The sequence below is a fragment of the Topomyia yanbarensis genome, chromosome 3 (genome assembly GCF_030247195.1).
Source record: "Topomyia yanbarensis strain Yona2022 chromosome 3, ASM3024719v1, whole genome shotgun sequence".
In the NCBI taxonomy this organism is placed as follows: domain Eukaryota; kingdom Metazoa; phylum Arthropoda; class Insecta; order Diptera; family Culicidae; genus Topomyia; species Topomyia yanbarensis.
The window spans coordinates 417,735,913-417,752,294 of NC_080672.1; the positions used below are offsets into that span (position 1 = coordinate 417,735,913).

Sequence of the window (16,382 nt, forward strand, 5' to 3'; positions counted from 1 at the left end):
TTTTTCTCGAAATCAATATATTGCCACTTGGTCCGGTCTGACTTAACACCGACCAACTGTTGAGCAGATTAATAAAATTGCACGTGCCTTCGGTGCATTTTGCATATTTGTTTGTGTGCATCTACATGCATCTAAGCAACATGTAAAATATGTTTTCTAAATACAGTACACTCAAGTTTTTTTTTACGCGGTTTTTTTTTGCGCGGTATTTTTTTACGCGGTTTTTTTTACGCGGATTTTGAAATTTACGCGGTTTTCATTTACGCGGATTTTGAAATTTACGCGGTTTTCATTTACGCGGATTTTGAAATTTACGCGGTTTTCATTTACGCGGTTTTTGAAATTTACGCGGTTTTCATTTACGCGGATTTTGGAATTTACGCGGTATCCATCAATGAGGTTCCCTTTATCGCGGATTCTTAAATTTAAGTGGTCTTCATTTACGCGGATTTTGAAATTTACGCGGTTTTCATTTACGCGGATTTTGAAATTTACGCGGTTTTCATTTACGCGGATTTTGAAATTTACGCGGTTTTCATTTACGCGGCTCGTATCCCCCGCGTAAACCTGAGTGTATTGTAATATACAAATATGTTGTATATTATGATACTATCCAGACACTGTCCATTCCAAGAAAATGAAAATCGTCAAGAAAGGTCCGGTTCGCAATGACAGGCCATTGCTGGTTCGCGGTGACAGTTACTTTTTTCACTTTGCATGTCCCGTCCGAGCGTCAAACAAATCTAGGTAGGCGATCTGATGCTAAACGTGGACTGGATCTCCCAATAAACTGCTGACCACAAGGACGCGTACTCGAGGCAGTCCATGCGAAAGTCGGACAAACTCGCCTTGTAGCCGTACAGACATGGCATTAGGGGTGGCGATAATGATTCCAATGGTATCGGGTTTCTGAGACGACCCAAAAAGTCAACGGTCGAACGCAACGCAATAACCGCCCAAACTGTAGTCAATTGCCCGGTGACCATCGACTTGAACAGTTGTAAAAGTTGAACTTTTGAAAAAGTTGAAGTTATAAAAAGTAAAGTTGAAAAGTTTAGAAGTCGAGTTTTAAAGAAGGAGAAACGAAGATAAAGAGGATTGCTGGGAGGAGAATCTGAACTTCTAGGTAATTGACCGTCGCCGTTTGACATAATTTAAGTCTCGAACGTTCCCCAAGCCAAATCGCCATGTTGACATCACACATTGTGTCCGCAGGACCCCGTGGTTTACCATATCAAACCTTTGAGGCCTAGTGAAGCCCTACCGTGTCCGCTCGTCGATTAACTACGCCACAAACCGGACATAACAGACGAAACGAACCCCTCGTCGAAGCTCGAGTCCGCCAATATACTCGAGGGCCGCTTAGAAAACCGGTAGCGAGCAACATAGCCGTACCAAAGTCGTGTGAAGTTGCAGAGTCGGAGGACAAAAATTAGTGGTGCAGTGGAAGGACAGCGAACTAGAGCGAAGAAGGGCCCCCGAATAAGAGAAGAAAGCGAACTGAAAGGTAGCCTATAAAGAAGTGGGAAAGGAAGGAATAATAAAAGTGTCGACAGAATTCAATAAATGAGTTGTTTGCTTGAGGATACTTACCAGGAGTTTTCTTGACCACGATTAGTCACGAGCATATGCCGACCCTGAGGCATTGGGACAGGGAGTTGCACATTTTCTGGGTAGTAGCGATACGCGAGTTACAGGTAAGTCAACAGAGAAAAACAAGTCGGTACCAGGCATACACTATGACGAATTGACTTTTGGAATGAATGTTAGTCGATCGTATCCATTTGATGTTGCTATCGTTATTAATAATGCAAATCACATTCGGTCGAAAAAGCAATCCCGAGTAATGCAGAAAAATGCTGAGCCTTCGGGATCAGTCAGTTGCTTTAGGCGTTCACACACATTATGTAACTGCTTGGATTTAGTGTCTAACTGGTGCCAATTTGGTGCTAGTTTGGATTTATCGTCTAGCATTCGAAGAACTTTCAAATAGTAATAACTAAGCGGTGGTTGATTTTGATCATTTAATGGTACATTTATTCACAGAATTCGACAGGATGTGGGATACCTATTTGCGCTGCTTCTCCGCCCATTCGGTCCAAGAACCTTTGTAGTTTCTGGCGCTGAAATAATAACCAATTTCATAATTAGTGATGCAACGCATGATTGTGCCAAGTATATAAAGAACCGGAAATTATCTACAAAGCAAAGCACTAAAAGAACAGATACAGCAAGCTAATAGCAAAATTGTGAAGCGCACTGACAAAGCATCCTACTTTTTGAATCCAAGGTCTACAGCAACATCCGTCGCTTTCTGTGCCCGGCCACCAAGCTTGCAGTGAAAAATGATTTCCGTGTCGGGCTGTGGTTTACCCCGACCGTATTTGGCTTTAAATTCGTCTTCCGAGAGTTTCAGAGCTTGTTCAACATTGGCCACTGCAAGTAGACAAAAAAAACTGTGATTTGCAAGCAGGAAAAAACCCATCCATAAAACCGCAGCTTTAGTTAGTTGGAATAGGAAAATCGATTATGTAAATTGACAATCATTATGACTCAGCAATTTCGATGCTACTACTATAGTGTTTTTCTGGATTCTTACTTCGTGTAACCAAGTGCTGTCAACGTATCCACGGCCATTTGGGCTCGTCTACCGGTTCGGCAGGACATTATAATAAAATGATCGTACGATGGTTTGCGGACTCCGTAAGCTTGCAAAAATCGGTCTGGGTCGGTTTCAGTAGAAAACGCTTTCTGGACCTGTTCCACTAGTTCGAAGGAGTCACATTGACAGAATTATCCCCCGATTACAACTATGGACAGAACTACTATACGCTTTAATTCTGATAGTACTTACATGGAATATGGATACTGGTCGGTATTGTACCAGTTTCGGCGAGTTCGTCAGCACCTCTTCTCCGGGTGGTTTGGGAGGTCCAAAACTTCCTCATAGGTGGCAATCGACATGTTGGCTTGGGGATATTTGGCGAAACGTCCAGCGATCTGTAAGAGAGAATTGTTACTGTCAACGTTGGATATCGGAGGTCATATTCGTTTGAGATAATTGGGAATTGATTTTCGATTAACTATTCCATTATTTATGCTCAGTCACGAATGTGAATACTGTACTAAATTATCGATTATTTCAAAAACTTATGGTTTTTTTCAATCTTAAACTTTACAGGCCGGCTTCGCCACTCTCGCGTAACTTTTAAACTATGTTTAACATACCGTCAAACCTGGTTATCACAAATTATTCACTAAATATTTACCCAGTTGAAAAAGGCAGCACACATTGACCGGTATCGAAACTTCGAATAGTCAGTTGAACGGTAAACTACACGTCAGAGTTGTATAGATTCACACAAATACGCGAGTGAGTAATTCAACAGCTTTTGATTGCTATACGAATGTCACTCGCCGGCTGTAGTAAGTGTGAACAGTAAACTGCGACGCTCCGTTGCTAAGAAACGATTAATGTTCACAACGATGTTTGCCGGTCAGAAGAGACCTTCTGAAACCGCAGTCGATGTTGAAACGGTACACCTATACACTTACGATTCTTATCCATCGCTTCGCTATCTCCTACCACGATGGATGGTACATGTAAGGAACTGTGGGGTTGCAGTTATGTACATAAAAGGTACATATTACCGGCTTCATTATCGAAGGTCGCCAGGGAGTGATGAAATCAGCTAGAAGGCGTGTGGATGTTTTCCAATGACTTTTAGTTCTGAAACTCCTTGTTGTATTATTCTTAAGTGTTAAAGTTTCTAAATTGAATGCAAATTCCCTTTTGCATTTAAGTAGTGATTTACACAACACTGAAATAAACCTTAGACCTTGATTGAAGATACAAGTTTAGACCTACCGCCGAGGAAACTGGTGACCACTGATAGAATGCCTTGTACATCAGTGAAATAGTCGGAAAGACGTGCTGCGCCCGTTTCGAATTATCCTTCCAGGTCCACCGTAACAGCAGGACTAACGAAAACAAATTAAGGAATAATCAAACAATATGTTGCTAGGTAACATTCGAAGCTAAATGAACACTTGGTACTACACTCCGTTGCGTAACCTGATCTTCTGTTTCGATTGACTGAATCGAATCTTAGAGCGTTTTCGATTTCATTTGGTGCTACTCACCGCTGTAGTGTAAAAATAGTAATAGTCGTACTACACCCTAGTTTGAATGGGCATAGTCGGTGTGACAATGGTATTGTATAGCAATATGCTATATTTCTCCTTGGTAGAGAAAACTTCAGGTAAAAACTGTTTTTCTCCACTAAGGAAAAAATTGTTTTAAACCACATTTGGGCACAAAACCTATAAATAAATTAGTTATGAAATTTCCGTTTCGACTTCGTGTCATCAGAATCTTGCATGGGACATCACGCAGGACTAGGGGTTTGTTAAAAAAACATGATAACCGTCATCGGGGGTTACTTTGCGCCACGGGAGCTACTTTACGACAAAATTAAAGAATGATACTTGAGCTTCTAGTTCAAATTTAACGTTATATTTTGACAAAAACAAAACATAGTATTATTCGCTGGTTCAACACAAATATAAAAAATATAAATAGGTTTAAGAAAATGATTGCATATAATCGTAGTAGGCAATGAAACTGAAATATAAAATATGCGCAAAAAGCATTGTAACTTAAATTCTCTTGGGAAAGTGTGATATACTAGTCAAATTATTAGATAAGAGGATATAGATTACGTGAAATTAACCTGGCAATGTAAAACAATTATTTGTGTTTGTACTTTTTGTCCGCATTTTTGATTTTTTGGTAATTGGTAACCATATGTCCATTTTATCTAAAATTGGGGCTACTTTACGCCAAGCTTTATTATATTGCACAATCTGTATATTCGATCTAAAATTTACTTTTATTTTGGGATTTGATTCTAATTCAAAGCAGATTTTTATTATAAATAACGACATTGTTTCTAGAAGTATTTAAACTATGTGTATTGAAGCAATTTGTCGTGGAATGACAGAAGAAGCAGCGGGGAATAGTTCTGCAGTTAAGGCGAATGAACTTATGGTTAAAACCTTACTAAACAAAAAGGTCATCAATATATTGGAAATGGATATCTCATTAAAGATGAATGAACTGACCTGACCATTAAATAAAACAGTATCATTCGCATTTCCGTTGGAGAAACCTTTGCACTCCGGAATACAACTACTCCGGAATAAAACTACTTTTAGAAAAATACTAAAACAAGGTTGTCTAATTCATAAGGCTTAATGAAAAAGTATATTATGAAGAGCGTTTTTTTCTCGGCTTGTTGTTTTTAATTGTAGGACTTATTGACTCTCCAAAACAAGATTATTGGATGCGTGGTACGCAGTTCTTGAACATACCCTTTTTATTTTTACGAGCACGACATTCATTTGAATTCACACATAAATGACGATCATAATCTATAACAATAAGTCAAGAAGTTAACATGATTTTGAAAAAAAAAACTTTTTTGCGTAAATTAGCCCCCCTGTGGGGGCGACTTTACGCCAATTTTTAGTTCTTTACATCCCATGTTTAATCTTGATTTTCCAAAAGCTCTTTTCACTGACTTTGGAGGTACTTCTGCCATATGTAAAACATCAAACAGTTTCAAATTTGCCGGTGCGTGATCGTAGTTCTTGAGTGTAAATTTACAAAACGTTCGATTTTTGGCGTAAAGTAACCCCCGATGACGGTAGTGTTTTCGTTTTTTGGAGCTAGCGTGAATCCGGCGCTAGCTTAGTCCTGTCACTATGTTAGTGACGGATTCTGATGAGACGAAGTCGAAACGCAAATTCCATAGCTATTTTAGTGTTGTATAGGTTTTTGCATGAAGCGAAACTGAGTCAGTATGTATGAATTGATAGCGGTTGGGATTTTAGAAACTAATTAAGTTGTGGAATACCGTATGATACCCGTTCACAGTGGCTGGAAACGCCAAAAACGTGAACTTAATTCACTAGAGGCCAAACCATCGAATAGATTCACAGGGTGTCTTTGGAGGAATTGTTCATATGAATATTCCCCACAATCTGATAACAATTGAAATTGGGCATGCCTAACTATGATCGAACTATGATGTAAAAATCTTCAATAATTTTGAAACGAATGAGTATTTTTACATGCAGTCTTCGACAATATTATGTAGTTTTGATACCTACACATTTGTCTAGGACATAATTTACACGAAAAGTCACAATGATAAAAATTATATTAAAAAAACTAGATTTAAGGGGGTTTCCATAGAAAACGCCTTATAAATCGATAACCTTTAGTTCTACAACCTCAAGTTCTACAACAAAATTCTTCAGTACGAGCATTTCTAAAACGAAGACACCAACTTTCTACCTCGTCAGTGTAAAGTTTTTTTTTGTTCGATCATAGTAAGACATGCCTAATTTCAATTATCGGATTGTGAAGAATATTCATACGAACAATTCCTCCAAAGACACTCTGTGAATATATTCGATGGTTTGGCCTAGTGAATTAAGTTCACGTTTTTGGCGCCTTGCCCTCTATATCGTCAGACAACAGTTGCATAATGGAATTCTCATGCACTTCGTAAAATAAACGAATTGAAAGCAATACAATTGAAATTACATATTGATTATTGATTGTGAGCTTGAAAAACTCCTGTCAAGTGTTGTTTCAATACTTTTCTTCTGTTGGTGGTCTTTCGCGATGGATCGTGGGGGGACTGGCACCGAAATTAATATTTAGTAAGTTGGTATATAACATAAGAAGAAGCGAATAAAAGCTCGTACCGTGCTGAATCGATTTCCGAACATTAAAGAAAAGCTTGATATATATATATATATATATATATATATATATATATATATATATATATATATATATATATATATATATATATATATATATATATATATATATATATATATATATATATATATATATATATATATATATATATATATATATATATATATATATATATATATATATATATATATATATATATATATATATATATATATATATGCCTTTCATTTGAAACTAAAATTAAAATTTTCTGTCAGGGGCTCCAGAACAACTTTTAATTTTAAAGTTTTTTTGTTTGAAAACTTAGGTTTTTCAATGAAACTGGTTCACATTTTTGCCCCTAGGTAGACGAGACCGACTTTTGCCAGACCGAGAAGGGTGGCTCTCCTTGGTAATTAGGGCCTTTGGCCGAGAGTCTTTGTCCCTGATTTTAGTTGATGATCAGAGAACTGAAAACTGGTCCTTTGCTGTTAGACGTAGGTGACCGTCAAGTCACCTAGGCCGATGCGGATGCGGCGTGTCTCCGGGAGTTCGCAACTTCCCAAATTATGGTAGGTATCAAAAGGTCCTAGGGTGAAGTGAACAATAAACCCTTTATTAGGGCTGAGCACTTAATGATCTTGGTAAGCACCAAGATGGCCTCTCACTCTAGTTACCTGAATGGCTGGCAGAGTTTCACTTCACCTACTTATATATCGCAATTTGTTTTTACTAAAAATACGTCTTACGCACTTGCTCGCCTGTATAAAAGTGATCGTCGACGACTATTTGATGGCGGTTCTTGCCCTGTTTCCGAGGGTTCGACCTTGGTAGGGTTACTGACGATCCCCCTTTCAGGCCTTGGTAGCAGTGATTCCCAGCGGTGTTGTGTTTTTGCAATGTACGTAGTACTTGTTTTGAGTGAATTTTGTGTAAAAATTAAGCAATTTGAATGTTTTTAATTCGGGATTATAGCTTTAAAAATTTAGTCTGATTTCTGTAACGTTCGGTTACACATATTACAAATTGAACAATTATTGTAAAATCGAAAATTCGGACCCCTCCCGAAATTTTTTTCTGGATACGCCCCTGTCCTAGAGCGAGGAAAGAAATTAAAAAGGCATGATAAAATCCACTACTACATTAATCAACATCTTGAAAAGGTGTAACATTATCGAATAAATTTGATCAACACCTTACCACACCTCCTTTTTCATAAAGTGTAATTTTCGCCCAGGGCCCGGAAAAATCTGAAAATATATTTTTTATGCTAAGAATGGCACTTTGTTTACATTGAAAGTTATTTAAATTTACTGTTCATTTAAACCCATTATTTTTCTGTACGTCCTTGTTAATCGACTTCTTCATTCACGCACACCTAAAAACTGATAAAATTTTAATAACTTTCTCGAGTGATTTTACTTCGATTTATAGCATTCTACGAAGTTATAGACAATGAGATTGTTCATCAGATTCCCACTTTTAGTATTTTTTAAATGTCTAGTACCAATTAGTAGCAAAAATATGAATTAATTTAATTAAAAAACTCAAGTTTCCAATCAAAAAACTTTAAAATAAAAAGTTGTTTTAGACCCCCCGACAGAATATTTAAATTTTACTTTCAAATGAAAGGGAAAAGTCCATTCTTTCATATGCCGAAGTTTTATAGATGCCGAATTTTTTTGAATAAAGTTTTTCGACAAAGACACCGTGGGAAGCAACAGCAAAAGAAACAGAAACATTAACACCAACCTGTTGGTCGCCCCCGCCGTGTCTTACATCACATGAATGTATATAACAATTTTTGCAGTCATCGTGATCTCGTCTTTTTTGTCCTTCTTCCTCTTGCACATCAGTGCCATGCGGCACGTAGATATATTATTTCGAAAAAAACAAGTTTGTTGCCTTTGACCAATAAGATGCAACATTTAGTAGTTGTAGATCTAACTTCACAAAATGGGAAGATTATAAATTTATTTTGTTTCTGCAAAATGTTTTTAATAGCATCGATAGCAAAAATCGTGCGCCCTTACTTAATGTTTTCCATTATTTTATTGGTACAAGAGTTTATCAGAAATAACCATATCAGCCGTTAATGCAGGGTAGTAATAACATAATAAATTTACGACAAAAAATTATGGTCGACACCAGTTTATTCTTCTGCTTAAATAGTTACCTATAGTTAAAATTTTATCGATTTGTATAGTTATCTATTGCACATCAATTACTACGCCAAACTATTTATTTCGGCATATTCCGTGTGGGAGCCAACATAATTCTTCACACTGTAATTGAAAAAAGTGTAAGAAAGAATATTAAAAATCGAAATCACCGCCTACTTTTTGAAACCCAGCTTATCCGCCTCGTAAGCAGCATTTCCCGATCGAACACCCACGCAGCAGCTAAAGATGATAGGATCGTTTGGTCCCGGCTTTTTTCGACCGTATTTGGCTTGAAAGTCGGCCGGACTCAGCTTCAGCGCATCGCTCACCGTTTTGACTGTCGGCGAAAATAAAAAAAAATGACTGTGATACAACTAGAACCGTTCCATTTTAAAACTTACGCGGTATATTGATGCTGGTAGGGATTGCTCCTTTGGCAGCCAGTTCCTCTGGTTCACGGACATCGATCAGAAGCTTCTCGGGATGTTTTGGAAGACTAACAATCTCGCCATAGGTGGCCACCAAGCTTGCATCGATGCAATTTTTGTCGAACTTGTTGTCGGGGCGATTTGCCGAGCAGAAGCGAAGGCCTGCGAGTTAGATAATGGTCAAAGTGGTGGTAACTGATAACGCAAAGTATATTACTTCTTCAGAGACACATTGTCAACAAAGTGGAAAGTTTTGAAAGCAAATTCGAAACGTTCGGAAATGCATGAAATGAAATTGCACCCTGAGCAATAGTTAAAATCTTCTTTCGTTGACAGATATTCGATGAACACTTACCTGTTACTGATGTGGGGATAATTTGCGTCCGTTCAACTATCTGTCGTCCAAAGTAGGCTTTGGTTGTGAACTGGTTCACTTTGATACTGTATCTACGAACTTGCGGCCCATTTGATATTAAAATTTGAGTCCGGATCGGCTCCAGCCTTTGCGCTACTAGTCTAATTCTGCCGGTGTTCATTCTATAATAAATGCGTTCTAACGGACTTGCAACGGATGATTGACTAATAGCCGAAATCGGCAAGGTTACTATCTATATATATGCATATGCCAAACTGCTAAGCAAGACGCAAAAATTTTGCAAAAAATGCGTTTGTATGGGAATGGATTTGCGATATGCATTATTTTGCTTATTCAGTCTACGACATTCAAAAAGATTATTCAATATAGAGAAAGATATGTAATTCTAAAGTCACAGACAAATCGATATTGAACTTTCGATATTGGGTGCTGCTTACCCAACAAACAATAGAAGCTGATCAAATCATCCCCTGCTAATTGCTGTTTTTCCAAGAGGTTTGTTTTATTTGGTAGCTGTGATCGATTAGGAGGTTGATAAAATCTATTATCTTCCTCCTGACAAAAACCAGCCTAGGTGCCGTGTGGCAACCGGTGGGATCAAGAATCTCAGCCAAGAATAGATCCACTGGGTTCATGCCCCCCAGTTGTAAGAGGCGACTAAAAACGGGAATCATCAAGTCCAGGATTTTCTCCGTACCGAGGACTGAATGGCTGGTATAACTAAAAAATACTAGTCGCTCACGGACTATCGTGTGGTCTTACCAGGTTCTCACCTTCTTCGACGCTTCTCAAGGCGAATTCTAAGCGACAATTGTTCATCTCTAAAAGAACTCGTGGTGAGGCACCATCGTAGGATTTCTGTGGCAATCCTTCAAGATCTCTAACCATATATACCGCTGGGAGTTCGAATACTTCGCTGTTATTACTCGCTTTTAAGATTTTCAGAGTCAGTAAAACCGAATTGTTTTCTTCCCGCTGGTAACACCCCATCCACTTGAGCTACAATGGATGGGACTTTCTTTAAGTCCCAATTCTCTCAGTAAGTTGTGCTCCATCAAGCTAGTTGCCAACCCATCCTCGACGAAAGTATAGTTTGTTACTTGCTTTCTCTTACCGTAGATCGACACAGGTTTGTTCCAAAATAGAACCTTCCACGCCCTCTTTGAATGTATGTCGATGCGCAACAAATTTCTATGCATTAATCAGCAACCATTCCTTCCGCACAGTGTGTTTGCACCTGGTAGGCACCGAAATTCTTCCCTAGACAACTTCCACAATTCGACGTCTAAGCCGAGGAATCTCCAACGTGTTTCCAAACCGCTGTATCCGTTCGAACACACGAGACAATCTGGCGAACTTTGTAGGGAACTTCGGAGTTAGAGTTGTTTTCCGAAGGCACGTGATGTAGATATCGCCTCTCTGATTTCGAAGTGGTGATGGATGGCATCTCGAGTCAATAACCGAATTTCGAAACCATGAAAGTCACTCTGTTCATGTCGATGGTACGCCTAGTTCAGTCTTATAGATACGGCAGACTCTCCAGCAATTTTTGGAGCTGAGTCACGTTGCTTATATATTCGTCTAGACCTAAAGGCGCGATCCTGGCACAAACGTTTCAAGCTACTACTCCGAAATCGATAAACGAGCAGTTTTTCCGTTTTCGGTGGTGACATCTACTAGATCTTGTTTGGCAGTGAATGAACATGATTTTTGGTCCTCCAAAAAGGCTTCTCAACGTCGCTATAACTTCCGGTAAGCTGGCAGGATGCTATAGACGACAACGTACCGTCTCCTTTATCTTTTCCGTTATGTGAGCGCTGCATAACGTGAGGTTCAGTACTTTGCTTCTAACTGCGTTCATGAATGTAGATTCAACTCTCTTTTTACATACAATGACATCATTTGACGACAAATATTGCAGTAGGTACTCACCTCTGGTATTTATAACCGTTCTTTCCCATATTGTGAGATGTGCATTGGTATCAGATCCCATGATAAAGGACTTTTTATGCTTCTGCAGTACTTTATGAGAGCATGAGAGATTTCAGAAGGGGATGCTGTATCCTCATTGCCAGGGAAGTAGTGAGACGCGATCACAACCTCCTACTTGCCCCTAGCCGTCGGTGCCTCCATTGTTATTGCAATGACGTCTCGTTGAATGAATCCTGTAATTGGAGAGAATTTTTTGCTCCGTTATAAAATTTTAATAATTGGCTGGTCTTTATAATATACTAACTTTTAAGCTGAGGAATTTAAAGCAAAGATTTTGTGTTTATTTGCCCACGGCTCCTGTAGATTAGGGATATCTAGGTCATCCGGACAAGGCCCCTGGTGTACCTTTTGCGTGATGAAGGCTCACTTGGATGCAGCGAATGCTGCCGACGGCTAGTCGCAGGCTGTGTGCTGTTCGGCGTTCCAGTGACCTTCTTTGGCCCAATATTTGCTTCGGCTCTTACCGTCTGCGCACCTTCGCCTACAGGGGGTTTTCGATCCTCTCCTTGCGTATCAGTTCGTGAGCCGAATACGGTAGGGTGCTTTTGTGTATTGCTCGTGAGAATGGGCTGCCACCGATGTACTCGTTACCGTTGCTGCAGGTTTGCTATGATCCGAAGTCCGCCGTAAGGTGGTCCAATTTGTGTCACCTACAGGAGCTTTTTCAGTTCATGCTTGCCTAGAACTTCCACGTTCGGCGAAGACCGAGGCTCCCTTCAACTAGCGCATTCTAGCCTTTCCGAATGCGTAGTTCAGCTGGTTGTGTTTTGAGGTTATCAGTTCCACTGAAGCCTCATCTACCGCCAACAGGAGCTCTACCGTTTTGAGGACCGTGCTTCTCTTCACGACCCTCCAGCGTTCTGTGTATAAATTGTCGTTCTTATTCTGCATCAGGTGGAGGATGCTCGCATCGGACCTGTCGCTGCTTTCGGAAAAATAACCGATGTAACGCGCTTGTTTTGGAATCTACGACGCTTCAACGACTTCCAATGAAGCGCCTTCTCAGGGATTGATCGCAGCTGTGGTATCCTGCAGCCACTTAGCTCTATCTTAGTCTACAGAGGCGATTTCGAGATAGCCTTGTACGTAGGTGCACTTCCTAAATTTGGGTCTCGTATTGTTTGAACTCTGCTCCATGAAGCTATCGATCAACGCATATCGAGTAGCATCCAGCTGTCCATGGCTGAGGGTATTCGTAGGGTACCCAACCGAAATGATGACCATCGAGTACGACTTGGCCATTTCGTTGTTCAGTTTTAAGTATCTGTTTAGGATCCTGTCTCGTTTAATTTTTTTCGAATAGGGTTCCTTCTTATTGGGATTTTTGCCAACTCTAGTGCTTCAGCGAGTTTGTGGCAGTTTCTCGGCAGCCACCCATAGCGTTTCTTCTCCGCTCCGCTTAAGGGACAAGTTCTTCCTGTTCCTCTTATTCTATTCTCGGAGCCTTTCGACACACACATTGCTCCGACGGACTAATCTGTGTCTTCCTAAGTCACTGTCCGACCCTCTTCTCTATCTGGAGAATTGAGAATGGACGAACTGCAGGCCACAATATCCGCCAACGAGCCACTATTCAGCAGCTCTCCAAATATGCTTTCAGCGCCATCCATCTCCTCTTCCACCCCCATCGCTGCAATCTCCACCAAACTCATGTTTACAGTGTTCTTAATGTTCCCACGAATAGCTAGGGAAAGAAAGTCAACCCTGTCAGAACAACAACCACTCACCCGACCTTTTTGCGCTTTTGCGACTAAGAGCAAACAACGAAACTCCCTCAATTATTCAGACATCAATCGTTACCCAAGCCCTATCGTCAGTTGCTTATGGCACCCAGTTCGATTGCACTGCAGGAGCAGTGATACGAATGTCCAAAAACGCCATAACTATACATGATCCACAAGCTCATTAGTAGAATCCTTTTGCTCGGAATGGCACTGGGTCAGCAATAACAACAAACCCTGCATACCGAATATCAAATAGCCCGCTCCCCCTGCGTCACTCGTGACTCAAGAGGTGCCGGAAACATCCCATTAGTCCCCATCAGTTGCGGACGTCAGGAATTCAGAATATCTCTGGGTAAGCTTCATCAATCCCGTTACCCGATCGGACCCATCTGTCGCATTGTACTTTCCTAAAGGGTCCTATGGCACATTACCAGCCGCATTACCGACAAACCTCAAAATCACCGACGAACACATCAAACCGAAAACTGCCTATGACGTAACGTACATACCCGGCCCTATTCTGCGCGGCGTGTGACGTGAGACGACTAATCTCACCTCACTTTACGTAACTTTTCTCACCCTATTCTGAGAGTCGACTCGGGTGATGTGAGATTCCCCATTGCGGTTAAATGGGTGTCTCACGTCACCCGAAGTGACTCTTCAGAATTGGGTGAGAAAAGTCACTTAGAGTGAGGTGAGATTAGTCGTCTCACGTCACACGCCGCGCAGAATAGGGCTGACCGTTTACCAAAAAAGTCCCCCTCCCCGCGATTCGGGAACTGTAGGACACACCCAATAAGTCATCGACGGTTGCCGGCGCGTGAAGCCCGGGGCTCACTCGGATAAGTTCTACCAACCCTCTAACCCGACCAGACCCATCTGTCACACTCTTACTCACAACAGGGTCCCACGGTACAAAATTAGCCGGTTCAATGCCAAACTGCAGCGTCATCAAAGAAAGCAGCAAATCTCAATCCGCCTTCAATAAAACTTTCTCACCGTGCATTGAAAAAGTTCCCACCATCTCAGAACCCACCGGATCCCAATTAATGCCGTCTACAAAAGCAAAAACAGACCAAATGCTCCCTGAAGGCAAAATCGCGGCGGTATCGTCGCTACCCGTCCTATCGACTTCGACAAGACCCAAACGAATGGTACCCGGCAGTAGCCCGGCGAGGAATCATAGTCCCAGCCGTAGCTCAGACCAACCACCCGATGGAATAAACTACACAATGGCCATATAGAGAAACACCAACGGCCTGAGTGCAAACCTAGGTGACCTACAACACACATATAAAAGGTGATACGGGTTCATCACCTTGGTTCGGGCACCGTTACACTTCGGATTCAGCCAAAGGGTCGAACCTATACCAGACGGTCGACCTAGAAACCAGAGCTGACTAACCGTCTTTTTTTTTAACAATGGAGAAGACCTTTATGTCCTAGCCCAGTACACGTGCTATTGGTAGGGTCCAATCTACCGCACGGGGTGCACTGGGGGCGTGTCGGACTCGAATGGTGACCAGCCATTAATACCGACTAAACTCCATTGGGCTCCGCCATCCATCCCCAGGAACTACCTTTCGGCATTACTTCTGGGGGGATGGCCGTACTTAGCGTACGCTCTCACTCGTGCCTTACACTCTCGCACACTCGCTCCCATCTCGGCATGGGTAGACCATACCTTCGTCTATCATCCGCCAATTCACTCACTCTAACTCCTCGCCTGCTGCTCGGCGCTCCATGCTCTCTGCAGCCGGCAGGCAATCCGAGTGGTGGCAGTCGAAACTGCGTTCCACTTCTCTACCGCTTGGCACATCCCCTGTACAAGGGTATCAGGGGTTGTGTCCAAGCCGCAGACGCCTAGCATAGCGCCTCTTTCGACGTCGAAGCGGGGACATACGAATAGTACGTGCTCCGCAGTTTCGTCGACACCTGGGCAATCTGGGCAGACTGGGGCCTTAGCGTGCCCAAACCTGTGGAGGTACTGTCGGAAACAGCCATGGCCTGACAGGAATTGTGTCAGATGGAAGTGAACTTCCCCGTGGGGTCTTCCCACCCAGCTAGATATGTTGGGTATCAGCCACCTCTAGGCCTCTCGCGCTCATCCATTCCGCCACTATGCTTATCGCGTGTGTCGCCGTTAGTTCTACCTCTGAGATTGACTCCCCGTAGACCGCCAGGGTGACATCGTCGGCGAAACCGACGATTTTCACACCCGGAGGGAACTTTAGTCTCAGAACCCCGTCATACATAAGGTTCCATAGTACCGGGCCCAGGATTGAACCTTGCGGAACTCCTGCAGTAATAAGAACACTTTGCTGACCGGCATCGGTCTCGTATAATAGTACACGGTTCTGGAAGTAGCTTTCCAAGATCCGGTACAGGCCCACCGGCAGGCCAAGCCGGTGTAACGAGAGCGCGATGGCATCCCAGCTTGCGCTTTTGAATGCGTTCTTCACGTCAAGTGTCGCTAACGCGCAATATCGAATGCCCCGCCTCTTCCGTTGGATCGCTATCTCGGCAGTCCTTACCACTGAGTTGATAGCGTCCACCGTGGACTTTCCCTTTCGAAAACCGAACTGATTACTTGACAGGCCCTCCATACCTTCTGCGTATGGAGTTAGCCTGTTGAGGATAATCCTCTCAAGCAGTTTGCCAGTCGTGTCTATCAGACAGATTGGTCTGTACGCCGATGGGTCGCCAGGCGGCTTCCCGGCCTTCGGCAACAGTACCAGCTTCTGCCTTTTCCATCTATCCGGAAAACGGCACTCGTCAAGGCATCTCTGCATAGCCAACCTGAACATGTTCGGGTTCGCCATGATTGCTGACTTGAGAGCGCTGTTTGGAACTCCATCAGGCCCTGGAGCTTTATTCACCGCTAGAGAATTAGCAACTGCAAGTAGCTCTTCGTTCGTCACCGGG

The 16,382-nt window shown here is 41.9% G+C and overlaps 1 protein-coding gene across 1 annotated transcript; it reads right to left on the reverse strand.

The window, feature by feature from the left end:
* Positions 1–2,010: 2,010 nt before the first annotated feature.
* LOC131688372 (uncharacterized) lies at positions 2,011–9,998 on the reverse strand. The gene is made up of 7 exons (XM_058972580.1): positions 9,721–9,998; positions 9,339–9,527; positions 9,115–9,274; positions 9,007–9,060; positions 2,855–3,000; positions 2,277–2,436; positions 2,011–2,123 (listed from the first exon to the last, which is right to left on the reverse strand). The coding sequence occupies exons 1-7, from the start codon at positions 9,899–9,901 to the stop codon at positions 2,069–2,071; spliced, it is 945 nt and encodes a 314-aa protein (XP_058828563.1). The 5' UTR covers positions 9,902–9,998; the 3' UTR covers positions 2,011–2,068.
* Between the last annotated feature and the right edge of the window lie 6,384 nt (positions 9,999–16,382).